This window comes from Aspergillus flavus, chromosome 6 (genome assembly GCF_009017415.1).
Source record: "Aspergillus flavus chromosome 6, complete sequence".
NCBI classification, from domain to species: Eukaryota; Fungi; Ascomycota; class Eurotiomycetes; order Eurotiales; family Aspergillaceae; genus Aspergillus; species Aspergillus flavus.
In genome coordinates, this window is record NC_092410.1 from 93831 (window position 1) to 112383 (window position 18553).

Consider the following 18553-nt stretch of genomic DNA (forward strand, 5'->3'; position numbering starts at 1 on the left):
TGATATACATGGGTCAATGAGAGTCTGCAATCGCAGAGCAAAGTTTCTTCACTCGCGCTTCTAGCGCCGTACATGGATTGGGCTCCAAGGGAATCGCATCTCGCAAGTTAGTTAATACCTGTAAGCATCGCTGGAGCTCTCTTTGCAAGAGATACGAACGCAGGGCCAGCTGCTCGTCTTGGTTGATCTGGAACAGTCCAAAGCGAAGGTTGGGCAAGACATTTCCCCCCGTCAGGTCATCCCCAAGGGCAGACAAGTCTCGGCCTCCGATGCTCGCTCGATCGCTGTCGCCGGGGCTGCCCTGCTTCACACCACACTCGAACAAGGTTACGATCTGATCGATAGCGATCAGCAGCAACATGGCGCAGTTGGAGCCCTCTTTATGGGCCCCTTTGCTCAGGATACGAGATATTTCTCCGAGGGTAACTTTGTTCGTTTGCATAACCACGTCCAGGGCTACAACGCCGCCTTGGATGCGGTGTTCGAGGAATTCCACTATGCGGTTACAAATGAGAACTGTCCAGCTTCGGTAATTGTAGTGATGGGGTTGGCGACCGCAGTCTGTTTGGCATCCTATCTGAGAGAGTAGTTCACTGTAGGGGAACGTTGAACTCATGTATCCCTTGCTACTGTGACCGGAGTGCCCACAGGATGCATCTGAATACGGGCGTCGTTTGACCGGTGGCCCGTTGTCGAGCGGGCTGACGGGAACGTCCATCGGATGGAAATCCTGGATGTGTAGATCAAGGTCAGGAAGCGCAGGGATTGGCGTTGTAGGCTTATTAAATGGGCAGAATAATCCGCCATCTGGCATGGCGGCTGTATGAGAGTCTGCGATGCTGTGGCCACTGTGGCTCGGTGCCTGCAATGAGTGGCCTCGCGATCGACTTGGATCTTGATCCGAGGACATCAACTGGCTGGGGAGAATGAAGAGATCGGCCGTCTCGTAAGCGTTCAAAATTTTGTCGCTGGCTTCCGTCCAGTCGGGGAACAGCGCGCTGTGAGACTTGGGCGAGAGGGCATCGTGGGCCGCATCTTGCTCTCCGAAGTCTGAGCGGCTGAGGGGATCGTTCTCCGATCGCTGGTCTGTCTGGAACTCCCCGGTGCTGTCTGCGTCTGGCAGTGTACTCGCAGTTGCCGGCCGCTGTAGTGCCTCTGTCGTCGTGCGGACGGCTTTGTTGCCGCGTGCCCGCACTCCTGGCACCTTTCCTACTCGCGAGATGGCATAGACGCACTGGTATTGGAGGTTGTTACATCGGTCACAGCCGGTGCGCTCCCCGCTACATCGTACCTGTCCATCCAGTCAGTCAGTATCCTTCTGCGTAACATCCCTGGTAGATCGTACCTTAGCTGCATGACACTGATTGCAGGCAGATCGCCATCGTACCGGCTTGGTGGATGAACCTGGTCTTCGGGTCCAGCAGAGTCAGTACATTGTGCGGGGAACCCTGTTCTAGAAAACTAACCGTTCGGTTGTAGAAGTAGTAGAGGACATCTGGATGATGGAAGTTTCGCTGTTGAGCACGCAATATGTTCCACAGGAATGAAGCTCATTCCTTATATTTCACAGGATAAGCTTCACCAGAAGGATGCGCCGAAGGACCGTCTGTATTTTCCCAAATCAGCAGTTGCTAACAGCACAGCCAACGAGCTGACAGATCTAGAGGATATTCCTCTTTTGGCCGGGTCATCGTGACAATTACCGCGCCATGCCTCTACCACCACAGGAGGCCGATGCTAGCGTTCCTGTCAGCCTGTAGTTGAGTTGGGACTACCGATATCAACTCACGGGGGGCCTTAGAGACGATTTGGCCCCCATGCCATGCATGTTCTAGGTCTGAAAAGGTTCGTCGGAAGGAGTCTGGTGGATCTGTCAGGGATATGCACGCCGGCTGAAGTCGGTGGTTTAGCCGGTGGGCCAGCATTCTGCTATTTTCTCACCTCCATACAAGTTTCTTAATAAACTGCTTCCATCAATGTTGAATAAGAAGACTAGGTTAGAAGCTCTCCATCGGATACGTAGTATGGCTGCCTTCTATCTAATCGGCTACCTAAGAGCGTGATAATGCTAGAAAGCAATGATTCCGCGACTGCTCCCCACGCCTGTGAAGCTACCCCGCCGTAAGCGATTCTAATACAGTTCTGTTTCATCAGGGATCCGCTCTTCACTCTAATCCTGCAATAATGATTTCGTAATACGCTCGTAGCTGCCGAACAATATCATCGCTGGCTCTGATTCGTCGGGACGGGCCATCCCGATATAAAAATATGTTGGCCCACATGAGTCCAGAGAGATGCGGATGGAACTTCCACCACGATTAAACGACTTCTCCTCATCACCAGACCGCAGTGTTGGGCTAATCTCAGTTCCTGCTAGTTAATATGCAATAGGTTCCCCCTAGCTTCAGAGTTCTCCTGCATCCGACTGGAAGCAGTAATCCACACGAGCGTCCCGACCCTAAACCCTAACCCTACTTTAGCGTTGCAGATCGCCGGACACCAGTCAGTGGGGGAAACGACTTCGCCTCGCTCCAAACAATTGATCGTCCATGCCGCTAATGTTCTAGAAAAGAGGGTTCTGAAGGAGCTTGTGGGATAACAAATCCAAAGCTCACAATCGGTCATCATTGTGTTGGTTTTTGCTGATCCTTGACGCGTCGTGAGGCATTCCTGAACTATTTGACAATTTTAATTTAGAACTGTTTTTCATTTCCTCTCGCATACCAAAGTGACTAAACCTGCAGCTAAACTATGATGTGTCTCGACTTGCCCGGCTAGACCAGGAGCACAACTCCACATTTATCCATTGAGTTGCATTGCGCCCGGAAAGAGTCCGTCACCACGACCCCAAATTCTCGACCAGATCAGGTCGTGAACCCACCACATAGTGAACATGGCAAATCGCACCAGAGCGCGCACCCCTTCCGGCACGTGGCCGTCATCACCAGGCCCAGCACGAGCAGCGGCATGAGTCAGGAGACTGAGAAGCGTTAGAACCGGAGTCCAGAACCCCAGAAAGAGGGTGGCACCGATGCGTTCCCACGTCGTAGACGGAGGCTGATAACAGGGATGTTTGTGACGAATCTGGGCAATGTAACTGGCCGGAAAGTCTGCAGCTCGGGCACCGTCAAGAATGAGACCCTAAACAAGGATGAGAAATTAACTTCACCATCGACGGGGGCGAACAGCCTCAATTTCGGCACAAAGATAATACGAACCATGTAGCGCTGGCTCGGTCGAGGCTCCGGCCACCGTTCCATCGTGCTGACCAGCGTCAACACAGAGAGTTCTGCACCCCAACGCTGTTGATCCTGTGGCTGGATGGGCTGTCCCCGTAACAGAGCCTCCTTGTAAACAATCCCGCCCCCTTCAGAGGCGACGATCTTTATCCACTGGCTCCAAGTGATCAGATAGGCCGTCCCGTGCAGGGGCAGCTCGCACGGTCCATCATGTTTTTCGTCGGTGGGTCCTGCTGAGCCAACATTTACGATGGACGCGAATGAAGGCTCACGATAAGGAAAGCCAGCGCTAGATAGGGTTAAACGCCAACCGGGGACCGTAATAGTAACAGCCGCTTGAGGTGTGATCTGTCGATCCTCACGAAAGGTCTGCGACGAGAGGTTGGATCCATATGCCAAGTACCAGACCAGTCGGTCTCGGTCTGGCTCAAATTTAGGGAGCTCTAACGAACTAGCCATACTGGAAGAGGAAATTGGCAGTGAAAACTTGTTTGCACCAACACCCCTAGAGGAAAACAAGACAAGAAAAGAGAAAATCCCACTCAGAGAAAACTTCTCATGCAACAAAAATGCAACAAAAATGAAGGCTCTGCAAAACCTATGCCTCGAAACTAGCCTTAAACCCTCGATGGTCCCAAAACGGCCCCCGAATGACAAATGGCGCCGAGGGAGGCGTGAAACTATTGATTTCGTGGAGGCTGATGGCCCCTTTCTTCGGCCACCGGGCTTAGAGGTCCACCCTTATGACTCTCCTTGGCAGACCGAGAGACACAAAGTCTGGGGATAGTGTCACCGGTTCGAAAACTTGAAGCATTGCACTGCCTTTACTATTCGTTCCTGGTGCAACTTTAGAGATAGTGGCTTATCGGTCTCCAGTAAGGCTCATCATACCTGCTCCGACGGACCGAGCACAGTCGACTTGTCATGGACCAACCATCGCCGTCGGCAGAGGACAGTCAACCCGAGAGGCAGTCAACTGGCACCCGTGGCACGCGTTTCTGGGCGGTGTTCGTCTCCTTGTGCTTTGCATCCTTCGTGGCCTCGCTCGACATCACCGCTATCACCACTGCATTGCCCACCGTTACACGCGAGCTAGATGGCGGCGAGAACTATGTGTGGATTGCCAACTCATACACGCTGGCGTCGGCCGTCGTGCAGCCCCTGATCGGACAGATCTCCAACATCGTGGGCCGTCGAAATCCCATGATCATCCTCATGTGCTTGTTCGCGCTGGGAAGCGGCATCTGTGGCGGCGCGACGTCCACAGGAATGATGATCGCCGGTCGCACCGTCCAGGGCCTAGGAGCCGGGGGAATTCTTCTGTTGCTGGAGGTCATCGTGTGCGACCTGGTACCGTTGCGCGAACGTGCACAATATGTTGGGATTGCGTTGTCGACATGCGCCTTGGGGATCTCACTCGGCCCGCTGGTGGGAGGCGCCTTGGTTCAGCATGCTACTTGGCGATGGGTCTTCTACATCAATCTTCCCTGTGCTGGTGTGGCCCTTGTGGCTCTGGTTCTGTGTTTGAATGTGCAGCATAAACGGGAGGTCAGCTGGGGACGCGCGTTGGCCCGAGTGGACTGGGTGGGAAATACGATCTTCATTGCGGCCATTTGCGCCATTATGTACGCTCTGGTCATCGGCGGATCAGTCCACCCATGGTCATCGTACCAAGTGTTAGTTCCTCTGGTCCTCGGTGCATTCGGTTGGGTACTCTTTCACATTTTTGAGGCCTCGCCCTATTGCCTCGAACCGACGATGCCCCCACGGCTGTTTCGCAACCGAACCTCCATGACTGCATACGTTCTGGCCTTCCTCGCCGCAATGCTGATGCAATGGGTAGTGTACTTCTTGACCCTGTTCTTCCAGACGGTCAAAGGACAATCCACCACCATGTCCGGTGTAGACGTCATCCCCTTCACGGGGTTCATGATTCCCTCCGCTATCGTGGGTGGCGCTATCATGAGCAAAACAGGCGTCTATCGTCCGTTGCACTGGGCAGGATTTGCCCTCCTCTCCATCTGTATGGGTGTGTTTAGCACCTGGGACGCAGGCACTCCTCGGGCCGAGTGGGTGATCTTGCAATGTCTCGTGGGTCTCGGACATGGATTGCTCTTGACAAGTGTTCTCCCTGCCATTCAAGCTGCGCTCCCGGAGTCTGACAATGCCGCTGCAACGAGTGCCTATGCCTTTCTCCGCAGTTTCGGCTTCGTCTGGGGTGTCGAGATCCCGGCCGTCGTCTTCAACGGCCAGGTGGACCGTTTCATAAGCCGTGTCCACGATGCGACTGTGCGCAACAAACTCGCCCACGGCGGCGCGTATTCCTTGGCGGGTACTTCATTCCTTTCCCAGCTGGGTGATGAAGCAGACGCTGTTCGAAGTATCTACACAGATAGCTTACGGACAGTTTGGCAGGTTGGGATGGCGTTTGCCTTGCTCGGATTCGCCTTGGTCGTGGTGGAGAAGCACATCGAACTGCGCACGACGCTGGAAACGGACTTTGGCCTCGAGGGGTCGGAGAATCGTGCGGCGACATCAGTCGAAGGGGTAGAGACTGGTCCGGTCTCGAAGGCTCAATAGACGTTTTTTGTCTTCTTATGATTGAGGTAGAACCACTACGTGATATGCATCTGTATGATAGACACGGATATGAAAAAACAAGTGATATCAATATGACAATTTCACAGTAATCCAGAAATAGATTGCGTCAACTCGTACTCCGGAACTTGTATCATTTTAACAGACTTTCGAGTGGTGGTGTCAGAGAGCTTAGCCTTGCATCTCAATAGATTCAATGGACTGCTGTGTACTCTGATAGTGTTTCTATCTGTTAGACACATATTACAGTGGAAGTCATATACGATTATACTATTTGCTATAACCCGCTGTCATTGTCTCCTAACCTTTCCTCCTGAATATATATTTTAATCCCAATTTTCCATCATTGCGTGTATCCTTCAATATATTTCCATGCTCCGATTCTCAACACATTCCGACTTGGCGAGAATCTTCATTGACTTTGTCACTTTAGTGCTTTATACTGCACGGTAGAAAGGTATATATTTCCTCCCAGGAGTTGTGACTTTGTTCGTTATCGTAGTTCTACTTTATTGAAGCCATATATTCAATTGCAAATTCATGGGTCAATTCAATATCTAAAAATAAACTATACACATAAATCAAGCAACTTCCACAAGAGTCGCATTGGAATCCTTTTTCTCCTTCGCTTTCGTCTGCTTCGCCCACATTTGACTATACATCCCATTCGCTGCTAACAGCTCTTCATGCGTTCCTTTCTCGACAATACGTCCCTGGTGCAAGACGATAATCTGGTTGGCCTTGGTGATGGTGGAGAGGCGATGGCTGGACGAAGTTAGATGTACACCCACACTTCCTAGAGATGCAGTAAATGACTTACGCAATAGTAATAGTCGTCCTACCCTTCGCAATATTATCCAATGCCCCCTGAATCTGACGTTCGGTTTGTGAGTCCAACGAGGCCGTCGCTTCATCGAGAAGCAGAATTTGCGGCGAGCGGAGGAATGTCCGGGCAATCGCGATCTGAAGTATCAACTGTTAGTAACTATCCAGGTAGTAGTAAACTATAGTATAACTGACTCTCTGTTTCTCTCCACCGGACAGTCGCAATCCTCGCTCGCCAACCTTGGTCTCATAACCGTCGGGGAAGCTCATGATCCGGTCGTGGATGCTGGCTGCACGACACGCCGCATAGACTTCTTCCATCGTCGCCTGAGGTCGAGCATACAGTAAGTTGTATAGCAACGTATCATTGAAGAGAATTGTGTCCTGTGGGACAACGCCGAGGTGGCTTCTCAAGCTGGCGATGGTCATATCCCGGGCATCGACGCCGTCAAATCGAACGGAGCCCGCGGCGACATCATAAAACCGGAACAAGAGCTTCAAGATCGTGGACTTGCCGCTCCCACTCTCTCCTACGATAGCGGTGGATGTTCCAGGCTCGACGGTGAAACTCACATCCTGCAATGCCGGACGGCGCTCATCGTATGCAAAGTTCACATGGGTGAACTCCACGCGACCGGCGCAAGTGTTGAGGTCAATCGCACCATCGCGATCCTGGACCAGAGGCTTTTCTTTGAACTATAAAGCTTGGTCAGTGTTCAATCATCGGTGCTTACAATGAGAGACAAGACTTACCAAGGCAAGCATTCGCTCAGCGTCGACAAGATTATTCTGGACCTGGGTGTAGAAGCTTCCGAAGAAGTTCAATGGAGCTTGGAGTTGAGCCAAGTAGGTGAGTAGCGTGACAAACATGGCGACTTGCTGCATGTCTGCGGAGATCTGATACGCGCACAGTAAGCAGACGATCGCCACTCCTGCCGTGAAGAGCAAGTTCTGGGTGGCGTTGAGCAGGTTGAGGGAGAAGAAGACGAAGTACTCGGCTTTTTGGAAAGCTTGCACGAGGCGGTTAAAGCGGTTGATCTCATGGGGAACGGCCGAATTGTGATGAACTGTCTCATAGGACATCAGGGCATCCGTCCTATCTTCGGTTAATATACCGGTGATCGTTTCTTAATAAGTCGTAGAAAGAACTTACTTCGCTGCCTCCATCTCACGCTCCCGGTTCACCATCTCTCGGCGCGCGCGGCCACGATACTTGGCCATATAGATCGTTACAAAGAGGTAGAGCCAAGTCACGGTAATTACAATCAGAGAGTAGAAGGCGTCGAACTGGATCAAGAAGTACAGCGCAGCAATCCACAGATCGGCGACCATGGGAAACAGCTGGAATACCAGTCCGTCAAGGAAGGTATTGAGCGCACTTCCTTTGCTCAGTGCGCTCATGACCTCTCCGATGCGCTTGCCCAGGTGGAATTCGAGGGATAACGAAAGAACATGCTCGAACGCAGAGGAGGTGAGTCGTCGGTACGTCGACTGGCTGACGGGGATCCACAGAAGGGCACGAATGGATCCAATCACTCCTTGCTGTCCTTGAAGTGCGCGCAAGGCAATGTAGATGGCAATCTTCTGGTACGGGATCGTGCCGGAACCCAGGTGGGCCACGACAATTCCGAGTTGATGGGGAACCAGGATATTCACCACCCGTTGAATGACGAGCAGAACGAAACAGAAGATGGCTCTTAGTTGCAAGCGTCGGGAATCAGATGGCCTATCTCCCGGTTTAGTAAACATCCTACCGAGACAACGAAGACGACTGACCATAAGAATGGGAACAATGTGCTGAACCCAACGACATAGTCCAGCCATCCACCATGCTGCGCATCTCGGACCGGCTTCGAATCCACTTCCCCCAGTAACGGCTCGGTTTCATCCAGCTGGATCCGCGACCATGCGTACATGGGCTGGAAGTACAACGCAACCATGGCGACGAACAGGACCAGTCGCACCATGACCAGTCCCAGTTGAAGGTACTCAACTCTCGAGAGAACAGAGACTGGACTTTGTTGGTTACAGAACATCGCCAGTTGAAGCGCCTCCATGATAATCCCTGCAATCCATGCATGAGAATGCGACAGAGATGGTGAAAACGGCACGTCGGGATCTGGAAGCAAGCCTGCGGCCAGGAACATGAACACCGCGATATTCGATGCCTGCACTTGTCAGTGCCTCAGAGCATTGAGGAAACCTGCAGAGACATACCAAGAACTCTTTGTCAACCCACCAAGCCTCCACCTGAGGACTGATATTCATTGCATATCCAGTGATGGTAATGGAAATTGCCTACCCAACGCTCACGATTAATCAACACATCCGATAGAAGAACTTTGCCACTGACCAGGTCGAAACATTGTACGAGCTGCAGCCAGAAGATGGCCGTAAACGCAGCTTTCCGATGCTTTTCATACCAGGCGCCTGTGGTGCTATCTTTGTGCTTCCGGTACAAGGCAATCCCTAACCTTGAAAGGAGATAGGAAATATAAATAGTCACTGGATATGCCCAGCACAGGGCCAGTGTCAGCACTGCCAGCTGCATTTTGCGATTATTGATAGTGTAGCAGCTCACAGGAGTTAGTTAAGACAACGTTGGCACCTCGAGGGTCGTTGATAAGTAGTAGATAGATGGCGCCTCAGCCCTGTTCGGCCCCCGAAACTGGGGGCACCGACGATCACCACGCCGGATCTTATACTCATAGAAATTACCTGCACTTCCCATAACGTGGCACCAAGCAAAGGTAACAATTCTTCAAGGTGAAATATCATAACGGAACAAGATGGCTTCTGCTGGCGCTGGACTGTCGAAGCGTGGTGCGTCGAATGTTGATGCGATCATGCCTGGTATCCGCGCTGCCTTGCTGGAGCGCACTCGACCAACTGTACCGCGCATTGATCTATCGACTGCCGAGAACTGGTTGTTGCGAAATGAGGTCATTGAGTTGACCAAAGATGCCATACGAGATGGGCTGAAGCCTCATGTACACCTCCACTCCCCTTCTTGAATACTCGTTCGTGCTGATAGGAGACGCACAGCACCTGTCATACCCGAATGAGTTCGCTGGAGATGCCGACTTGATTAAGGCTCTGGCAGCATTCGTCAATGAATACTTCCATCCCCATATCCCGGTAGAGCCAGACCATATCGCAACAGCGCCTGGTGCGGCGACATGCTTGAATACTTTCCTGTACAATCTCTGTGAGCCTGGGGAAGGCATTCTCGTCCCTGCGCCCTTCTGGAGTATGTATCACATTCTGATAAGTAAGAGCTTTGCCTGGACTGACATTTCTCTTGCAGATGGCTTTGACTGGCTCTTCACGGCCCGATCATCAGCCGTGCCGGTGATGGTTCATGTCGAAAGAAGTGCAGATACTCTGACGGCGAAGTTGATTCCAGCACTGGAAAAGGCTTACGAAGAGTCTGAAATTCCGATCCGGGGTCTTCTACTCACAAATCCACAGAATCCGTACGGGCAATGCTATCCCCGGTCCGTCATGGAGGATTGTATTCGCTTCTGTCACTCCAAAGGCATTCATTACATCTCCGACGAGGTGTACGCGCTATCCAATTTTGAGAATCCCGAGCTTCCAGATGCACCACCATTCGTCTCTGCGTTACAAATTGATGTCAAAGGAATTGGTTGTGATCTTTCTCGAGTGCATACATTCTGGAGCACCAGCAAGGACTTTGGCTCCAGTGGCTTCCGTGTGGTAATTCGTCCTAGGGTTACGCGTCATTAATCATACCTGCTAACGACCTGAATATAGGGATGTAGCATCACACAGGCCAACGAGGCAATGCACGTCGCACTAGCTCTCGCGTCCAACACTGAATCATCCAGTCTCAGTGCGGTCGCATCGACAGCCCTCCTCACATCTCCTCGACTCCCAGAGCTTCTCCAATTGAATGCACAAAGACTGCAGGAAGCATATTGTCTTATGACCAACTTCCTGAAAAAGCATCAGATTGAATATATCCCCGCAAATTCTGCCCCCTTCCTCTTTGCCCGTGTGGCCCCACAGGCTCAGACCTGGGAGGACGAGAAAGCCGTAATCGCCCAACTGAAGGAAGCCGGTGTTAATGTCAGTGGAGGCAAGGCGTATCACGTAAATGAAGATCAGAAAGGTTGGGCGCGGTTAACATTTGCGCTGGAACCATCCCGGGCAGAGGAAGCAATCAAGCGCATGGAAACGGTTCTAGGGAAGCAGTAAATTCAGTGGCTGTGAGAATGAGGAGGCCTCGGTCGCCGAATGGTTTTCGGTCTTTACAAATAGTTAGGGTATATCAATGGAGTTCTCTATCATTTCACCGTCTTGATTAATCTTCCACCCGATCAGTGAAATCAACCTGGTTGTGCTGTCAGGATGTCGAGCACGGCATTCACATCGTCCCTCAGTAACTGGGACTTATATCCCACCAATGGCACCATTACTCCCCATCTTCTGCTTGTCGGGGCCCAAATCCTATTCCTCAGTGGCCCACATTTTCACGGTCGACGGACTCTTGCTACGACAACGATCCTGAGTCTAGCAGCCATTGCGCAATACAACCGATTCACCAATAACCCTGGAGTCGCCAATCTGTTCGCACTGGCCTGGCCGCATTGGCTCTCCGCCGTGGAGAAGATTGTCTTTGCCTCCCCCGGGGGACCTGAAGCAGATTTATGGAGAGTAGACCATGTTCCTCGCGAGGCGATGTCCTGGCCCGTGTTCGGATGGCGAAAGGTCAAATGGGCCGTGACTCTCTTGTTGAACCTGCGAGGCATCCGCTGGAGCTTCCAAGTCAAAAACGTCCCGAAAATGCCAGAGCGCATGACGCGTGGTCAGTTCCTGCGGTGGCGACTAGGCGAGTTGGTATGGGTCTTGCTGATGACGGATCTGGTCTCCCAAATGATGCTTCGTTTCTTCTTCACGGATGCTGCGGGAGCTGTGGGAAATCTTGATTCTAAGTACATCACCATCCGCGATGCTCGTTGGGGTTGGAGCCTTCTGAAAGCATTGACATTTGGACTTGGTCCATACTTTTTTATCAACATGCAGTACTTGGTGGTATCCATCCTGGCAGTAGCCATGGGGATTAGTCGGCCTGAGGTAGGCTCCTGTCCACCACGCAGGAGCAATAGACAGCCATGCTAACACTTTGTAGGACTGGCCACCTTTGTTCGGCAAATTGAAGGAGGCTACGACCGTACGCAACTTCTGGGGGACCTTCTGGCACCAAATGCTCCGCAAGGTATGTCCTTTCCCATGATTACTCCCCCATGCAAAGCTCACCAGTGTCATTGAATAGTCCCTAAGCACCATCACCGGCGCCTTCGTCGACGTCGTCGGAATCCGCCGTGGGACCAACGCATCGTCCTACACGCAACTCTGGCTCGCGTTTACCATCTCCGGCATGATGCACGCTCTCTCGCAGCTTCTGATGCCCCGCCCTGGGAATGTCACCACCAGCGAAATCGCTGTCGGTATATTCCTGTTCTTCCCGTGGCAGGCACTAGTGATTACGACGGAGGATTTTGTCATTTGGCTCTGGAAGCAATGGTATGGTTCCTATCAGCCTCGATGGGCGCCAGTCGTCGGGTATCTGTGGGTCATAGTCACCTTTTGGATTGCGCTGCCATGGCCTGGCGATTCCCTGTGCCATTTGAAGATGGGGGAGGTGCCTCCTCTGCCATTTACTGTCGTTGCTCCTCTTGTGCAAATGATCCCGGTCCCATAAGCCACGGTGTACATATTGCCTCATCCAAGTGTTTACGTCTACGCAGTCAATGTTGAATAGAATAGATATGATGACCTGGTCTATGTGGCTTCAACTACTTTTCTAGAGGAAAACATTAAAGTAGATCATAACCTGAGATCACAGTTTAAGGAGTTTAATTCGAAATCTCCTCATCCATATTCCTATATTCAATCTTAATTAGACAGGTTACGGCTACGTATCAAGATTTCGGCATCCGGGGCGGCCACCAACTGCGCCTCAATGGCGAAGTCCTCAGGACGATCATGAACAGGGCGCGGTTGGGCCCACTTGAAGTCATAATCCATGATCAGCTTCGCCAGTACCAGTTTGATCTTGCGAATGGCGTAGAATCTGCCCGGACAAGCATGGTTACCATAGCCGAATCTGTATCTCATTAGTTACTCGAAGGATAAAATCATGAATAGAGACACTTACTGAAGAAACTTCTGGTCAATAGTTGACGCAAGCCATCGGTGGTTCTCTCCTTGCTTCTGACGATATCTAGCAAACCGGAATCCGTCGAATCGGTGGGCGTCCTCGTAGTTGTCGGGGTCATAGTGGATCGCCAGCGCCGGTGCGATGATGTTTGTGCCTTTGGGCAAGGTTAGACCGTCATGGAATCGGAAATGGTCATCCATGACTGTTCGAGCCACAGTCACTAGTGATGCCTTGTCAGTTTACTATCAGATGCTAAGACGGCTGTGGCACTCACAAGAACCCGCCGGGTGAAGTCGCATGGTTTCCCGGATGAAGCTGTCGAGTAAGGACATCTGCGACAGAGCTTTGTCAGTCCAGCCGCCATGTCTCGCAACCACGGTAGAGATCTCCTCGCGAAGTGGCTCCAGATACTCTGGATACGCCAGCACATTGAGCAGACACTGCGTGACGCCAACACCTGACGCACTACTCGCTGCAAAGGTCAGATGCAACATATGGTAGACTTGATGTAAGGGCTCATCGTCGCCGGGAAAGGACGGAGCCGTATCAATGGTCCATTGCAGCGCATCGGGGTACTTGGTGGCCACGTCGACGCCGGATTCCTTCTCCTGTCGTCTAGCAAGAACATGGGGCAGGAGGACCTTTGCAGCGGCATTACGGTCCCTCAGATGAAGTCCGATGGTCAACCAAGCGACTAGTTTACGTAACGGTCCCAGGCGGACAAAGTTCCAGAAGATACCGCTGATGAATAGCGATCGTGAGAATTTGGTGGTAATCGCAAGGTATTCTTCGTTCCGACAGAGTTTTTTTCCCACGAGAATGCGGTTGGTAGTCCGGTGCACGATGGCGGCGATGAGGTTGGAAACATTGAACTTTTTCCAGTCTACATGCACCATTCAGCTATAAACTTATGCTAAGGCTTCTATGGAAGGTTGGATGGATAAGTACTTACCGGGTAGAGCTCCTACTTCCCTCTCGATGGCATATTCCGCCTCATCGCAGAGCAATGGTGTCAGTTGGGCTAAGGAGTATCAGTATACCTTTCTCTCCATGACAAAAAGGTGAGCATACTAAGTCGGGGATTCAAATGCTTGACAACCACGTCAATCTCCGTCGTGCTAGCGTAGAGATGGCCGACTGAAGCCTCCATATTCAGGCCCTATTCGTCGATTCCATCAGCCGGACATTGTCACACTCACTAAACGTTCGGGGTCATACATCGCTCAGAGCTTGAAAGAAGCTCAAGCTCTGTGGGCTCGCTCGCTTGATATCATCGAAGTACTTGGACGGCAGAACCACGTAGTCGTGGCCGAATACTTTCGTGAGGAAAGGCTTACCCAATGCTTTGTTGAACTGTCCATTGTCAGTTTCTGCCTCCAACACACGACTGAGCCAGTCACTCACTTGCTCGTAGCCGGCTTTAGCATATCGGGGGAGATCGAATCGTGTCGGTTTCTGCCAAGTGATCCAGGTCCATAGGCGCGACTTTCCCATGCGTGGGAATCCATGGGCACTGCGCCCGGACAAAAGAGCGATCGCCACACAGAGGCCCACCGTGACGGCGGCCCATGCAGAACTGAGGAGAGACATTATAGGTTTAGCAGAGCTGTATACTGAATGTAGAAGATGATAGTGGCTGGCCCAGAGATTATATAGATTCATGACTGTGGATTAGGGCTACTGTGGGCTGAGCCGGCGACTCGTCGGTCTCGGAGCCCGAGATAATACAACATCGAGATAGAGCTAAACATTCCCTTCTACCCCCCATGCGCAACATTATTACTGAGATACCACCGAATTCAGTGGCTGCGACCATTTCTCCGCATTAACTTGCATCTGCACCCCACCGGCTGCAAAGGCTCCCATCACCACCGCCTGCGTCCCGATCTTGAATTGCGACCCGGCGTCTCCCGCGACAAAGACGCCGGACACGGTCGTCTCATTGAAAGGAAATTGCGTCTTGATATGACCTTCTGGGGTCATCTCCACGCCTAATTGCTCCGCAAATGGCCCACGAATGCTGGTCCGAGGCCGATGCACGATGAAACCAACAGTTTCTGACTGACCGTCCTCGAAGTGAACCTCCATCTGCGCCCGTTCAGGGTGCTGCACGAGCTTTTCAATCCGTCTCGACTCAGCCCGGAAGCCGCAAGGTCCCAACTGCGACTCTACCTCTTGCGCCAATTCGTCATTTCCATGGGTGTAGATAACAACATGATCAGTGAGGTTCCGCGCCTGGAAAGCGAGATGCCGTGCTGCGAAGAAGGTGGCATCGCCGTCGATAGCCAGAACGCCCCCAGATGCGCTTCCACGCTCTTCATAGCCCCGATGGACGAGGCAATGGAAGCTATATGGGTGTTAGTGACATTAAAGAGTAACTTGACTTGCATATCCATGCAATACGTACATTCCCTTAGTCCAGCATTCCGCAAACCCGTCGATCGTAGGAAGAAGATCCTCCACTCCCATGGCCAAGATCACTTTCCTTCCCAACCACTGTCGCTGTTTGGTGTCCCAGACACAGAAATAGCCTTTGTAGGGTCCATCGGTGAGCTGATTCACCTTTTCTAGTTTGACATTTGCAAATTCAACTGTGCTGTACTTGGAAAGAATGTTGAGTTTGGCGGCGTCACGGAAGCGTTTCGGGTCCTGGCTGTCCCAGGTCGGAACGGTGGCGAGATGAGGCGCCTGGTCATTACGATGGATGCCTTCATCGAAGACGACGGCTGTGTGAAGCGTACGCACCAGACTTAGTGCGGACGACAAGCCCGCAATGCCGCCGCCGATGATCAAGCAGTCGTAGAGAGGGATCGAGGATTCAGAAGCCATTATGGCAAGCTGTGGCGTAGCGCTTATTGGTAAAACTTGTTCGGATGATGGCAAGATGAGTGGTCTGATACACAGATGGACATCCCATCGGCCATGATATACATAGGCCACTATAGCCACTTCCGGTCACCGATCGGCTTCCCAACTGGTAGACGCAGCCCGGGGTTGCGAAGAAGTACATAACATGTCGCGAGCCAGGGAGGAGAAGCCATATCTCACTGAACTTGTTAGCACAAACATCTTTTCACGCAATCTAATCGTCGACTGATTCAAACATGACTTCCCTCGCTCACTATCCGGCTCAGATGAGCTTCATCGCTCCCCGTCTGGCATCGGATGAGCCCCCTTTCTATCGATCAGCTGCAGATGAGGGCTTCGAGGTATGCAACTTCACCCAGCAACCACACAATGTCTCGGTCCACGATGCTCGCCCACTCCGTGATTCCTTCCAGCTCGATACGCATGGATTTGCTTTCGCCGTGGATCCCGACGGCAACCGCCCCGAAATTCTTGAGACTATTCGCTCCGGCGACAAGGAGGCGGTCCGCGAGGTCTACTATCCCCTCGTGGAGCAGATCATCAAGCGGCAAACGGGCGCATCACGCGTGGTTATTTTCGATCACACCGTGCGACGGCGCGAGGTCTCCTTGGCTGGCAAGAACCCCAATGGCCGCGAGCAGCCTGCAAGCACAGTAAGCATTCTCGTCCGTATGAAACTGGCCCATGACTAATTAGTGCCAGGTTCACTGCGATCAGTAGGTGGCATACGCCGGTTTATCATGTACCTTATTAACCCTATTTTGCAGGTCTCCCCTGGGAGCCCGACGTCGAGTCTACCAGCATCTTCCCGAAGAAGCCGACCGGCTCCTCAAGGGTCGGGCGCAAATCGTCAAGTATGTAATCCGTTCCCTGTCTAAGACTCCAATCTCATGGTGTTGACTACAGTGTCTGGCGTCCTCTCCGAGGCCCCGTCCAAGACTGGCCCCTAGCTGTAATGGACTGCAGTACATTAGCCCAAGCACATATCCATCCGACCAAGCTGTATCGCAACCGCTTCGAGCTCCGTGGTGAGACCGTCAGCATCAGTCACGACGAAAGCCAACGCTGGTACTACCTTGATGGACAACAAACCGACGAATGCACTTTGATCAAGATCTGGGACAGTAAGGAAGGTATTTCGGGACATAGTATGCTCACTTCGTTGGACTTTGCCCTGCGACGGAGGCTAACCGTGCCTTACAGTGTGTGCCCATTGCGCTTTCCAGCATCCCAATACCCCGGAGGATGCTCCCCTGCGTGAAAGTGTTGAAGTGCGATGTCTGGTCTTCTATGAGAACCAGGAGTAGGAAGTCTCGACGGAGGGAAGCGTCTTAAAAGGACAACGGCAAGATTTGTAGTATTAGCTCGGTTATGGTTTCAATGGCAACTGGTTTTCTTTTGAATTTACACAACATTCGTCGTGGGCGTTGAGTTGTGAATGAGTCTGGATGCGAGTTGTGCAATCTTGGACTTCGAGGACTTTAAATGGACATCATGGCTTGAGCTATTCATGCATTCGTCAGTTTGAGTGATTGTAATTGAGGCCACAACATACCTCCCGGAGATGAGTGTTCTAAAGATTCTTCAATCATCTTCAAGCCACTGAGCCCTACATGCTGTCTTGACACAATGATACAGATAAGATTACAGAGTCTACTCCGACACAGGATCATTGGATAAAAAAGTATTATAACAAAAGATTCGCTCATTAACTACTGTCATGGATATCACATTTATTTCGCCTTCTCATCAAACGCCAGCTGCGAGACCACACCCACCGCCGCCAGCGATCCATTACTCATGGACATGCTGGCCGCCTTGATGGCCATACCGCAGTCGCCCGTGGCGAAGCAGCCTGGTGTGGTCGTCTCACTGAAGGGGGGACTCGCCACGAGTTCCGTGCCCTGCGCCGAGAGCTCCAAGTTCAGGTTATGCTCGAAGTCCAGGCGCGGCGTCGTCTTCATGGCATGAACCAAGAAGCCTTCCTCCTTCGTAGTGCCATCGTCCAGCTCCACCCGGACGGGAATGCCATCGGTCTTATGGAGTTGCTTGATGACCCGGTTGTCCAGGGTCAACCATTGGTCCTTCTCGATCGAGGGGCGGAGCTGCGCTGCGAGCTCCTCGTTGCCATTGGTATAGATGGTGACAGTCTTGGCGAGGTTGTGGGCGAGTCGCGAGAGATGTTCGGCGGGTTTGGGGTTGGCGACTGGGCCAATGGCCAGGACGCCGACAGATGGGGCACCGCGCTCTTCGAATCCGTGGCAGAAGAGGCAGTGGTAGCTATGCTAGCATATGAGAATGGAAGCTGCGCGCATCAGATCATCATGACTTACATTGACTTGGGCCAGCAGTCGGCATATCCTGGCAGCTCCGGGATCTCATCCTTCACCCCGGTGGCCAGGATTAATTTCCGCCCCTTCCAGACCTTGCCCACAGCATCGGTGGCCTCGAACTCACCGGAGTCGAGCTTCCAGATCTTGCGCAAGGCCACGTCGGCCAGCGTCACGGTGTTGTAACGGCCCTCGGTCAGCTCTTTGCGCGCGGCGAGCCGGTAGTCATGGGGATTGGCATGATCCCAGGTGGACACATTGTGCATATGCTCAGTCGGGTTGCGGTAACTCTTGGAGTCAAAGACAACCGCCGTGCGGATCGCGCGACAGAGACCGAGGGCAGCAGCCAGGCCAGCGGGACCCCCGCCGACAATCAAACAATCAAAGAGCGGAGCAGCCATGGTATGGGAAGAGAAGAGGATAACACTGAGATTGATGGGGTATGATGAACCGCAGGATTAGCTCTGGAGGCGGAACGCCCTTTAAATTTTCTTCCATCTTCTCCC

General features: G+C 52.3%; 8 protein-coding genes across 8 annotated transcripts; 3 read left to right on the forward strand and 5 right to left on the reverse strand.

Moving 5' to 3' along the window:
- Positions 1 to 13: 13 nt before the first annotated feature.
- On the reverse strand, positions 14 to 1554 carry F9C07_2074824 (uncharacterized protein; the record flags this gene model as incomplete). The annotated part of the gene is made up of 3 exons (XM_071508803.1): positions 14 to 1291; positions 1346 to 1404; positions 1467 to 1554. 3 exons carry the CDS (start codon positions 1552 to 1554, stop codon positions 14 to 16), a joined length of 1425 nt encoding a protein of 474 aa, XP_071367595.1.
- Positions 1555 to 2235: 681 nt separating this feature from the next.
- On the reverse strand, positions 2236 to 3903 carry F9C07_1724314 (uncharacterized protein). The gene is made up of 2 exons (XM_041294372.2): positions 3219 to 3903; positions 2236 to 3141 (listed from the first exon to the last, which is right to left on the reverse strand). The coding sequence occupies exons 1-2, from the start codon at positions 3696 to 3698 to the stop codon at positions 2800 to 2802; spliced, it is 822 nt and encodes a 273-aa protein (XP_041149757.1). The 5' UTR covers positions 3699 to 3903; the 3' UTR covers positions 2236 to 2799.
- Positions 3904 to 4163: 260 nt separating this feature from the next.
- On the forward strand, positions 4164 to 5819 carry F9C07_7868 (putative macrolide phosphotransferase k; the record flags this gene model as incomplete). Its single annotated transcript, XM_041287042.1, has 1 exon — positions 4164 to 5819. The coding sequence occupies one exon, from the start codon at positions 4164 to 4166 to the stop codon at positions 5817 to 5819; it is 1656 nt and encodes a 551-aa protein (XP_041149756.1).
- A 543-nt stretch (positions 5820 to 6362) lies between these two features.
- On the reverse strand, positions 6363 to 9412 carry F9C07_2166842 (P-loop containing nucleoside triphosphate hydrolase protein). Its single transcript, XM_041294398.2, has 8 exons — positions 9016 to 9412; positions 8880 to 8960; positions 8439 to 8830; positions 7816 to 8388; positions 7416 to 7758; positions 6858 to 7358; positions 6658 to 6800; positions 6363 to 6602 (listed from the first exon to the last, which is right to left on the reverse strand). The coding sequence occupies exons 1-8, from the start codon at positions 9211 to 9213 to the stop codon at positions 6419 to 6421; spliced, it is 2415 nt and encodes an 804-aa protein (XP_041149755.1). The 5' UTR covers positions 9214 to 9412; the 3' UTR covers positions 6363 to 6418.
- A 39-nt stretch (positions 9413 to 9451) lies between these two features.
- F9C07_2108922 (aminotransferase GliI) lies at positions 9452 to 12390 on the forward strand (the record flags this gene model as incomplete). Its single annotated transcript, XM_041294387.1, has 7 exons — positions 9452 to 9652; positions 9708 to 9912; positions 9970 to 10382; positions 10440 to 10879; positions 11036 to 11762; positions 11818 to 11904; positions 11962 to 12390. 7 exons carry the CDS (start codon positions 9452 to 9454, stop codon positions 12388 to 12390), a joined length of 2502 nt encoding a protein of 833 aa, XP_041149754.1.
- Positions 12391 to 12584: 194 nt separating this feature from the next.
- On the reverse strand, positions 12585 to 15678 carry F9C07_2204698 (cytochrome P450; the record flags this gene model as incomplete). Its single annotated transcript, XM_071509592.1, has 8 exons — positions 12585 to 12795; positions 12847 to 13069; positions 13124 to 13732; positions 13802 to 13870; positions 13921 to 14008; positions 14068 to 14202; positions 14680 to 15196; positions 15257 to 15678. The coding sequence occupies 8 exons, from the start codon at positions 15676 to 15678 to the stop codon at positions 12585 to 12587; spliced, it is 2274 nt and encodes a 757-aa protein (XP_071367596.1).
- A 275-nt stretch (positions 15679 to 15953) lies between these two features.
- F9C07_7874 (uncharacterized protein) lies at positions 15954 to 17024 on the forward strand (the record flags this gene model as incomplete). The annotated part of the gene is made up of 5 exons (XM_041287041.1): positions 15954 to 16370; positions 16420 to 16433; positions 16485 to 16571; positions 16624 to 16865; positions 16921 to 17024. 5 exons carry the CDS (start codon positions 15954 to 15956, stop codon positions 17022 to 17024), a joined length of 864 nt encoding a protein of 287 aa, XP_041149752.1.
- A 426-nt stretch (positions 17025 to 17450) lies between these two features.
- F9C07_7875 (uncharacterized protein) lies at positions 17451 to 18448 on the reverse strand (the record flags this gene model as incomplete). Its single annotated transcript, XM_041294396.1, has 2 exons — positions 17451 to 17997; positions 18051 to 18448. 2 exons carry the CDS (start codon positions 18446 to 18448, stop codon positions 17451 to 17453), a joined length of 945 nt encoding a protein of 314 aa, XP_041149751.1.
- Between the last annotated feature and the right edge of the window lie 105 nt (positions 18449 to 18553).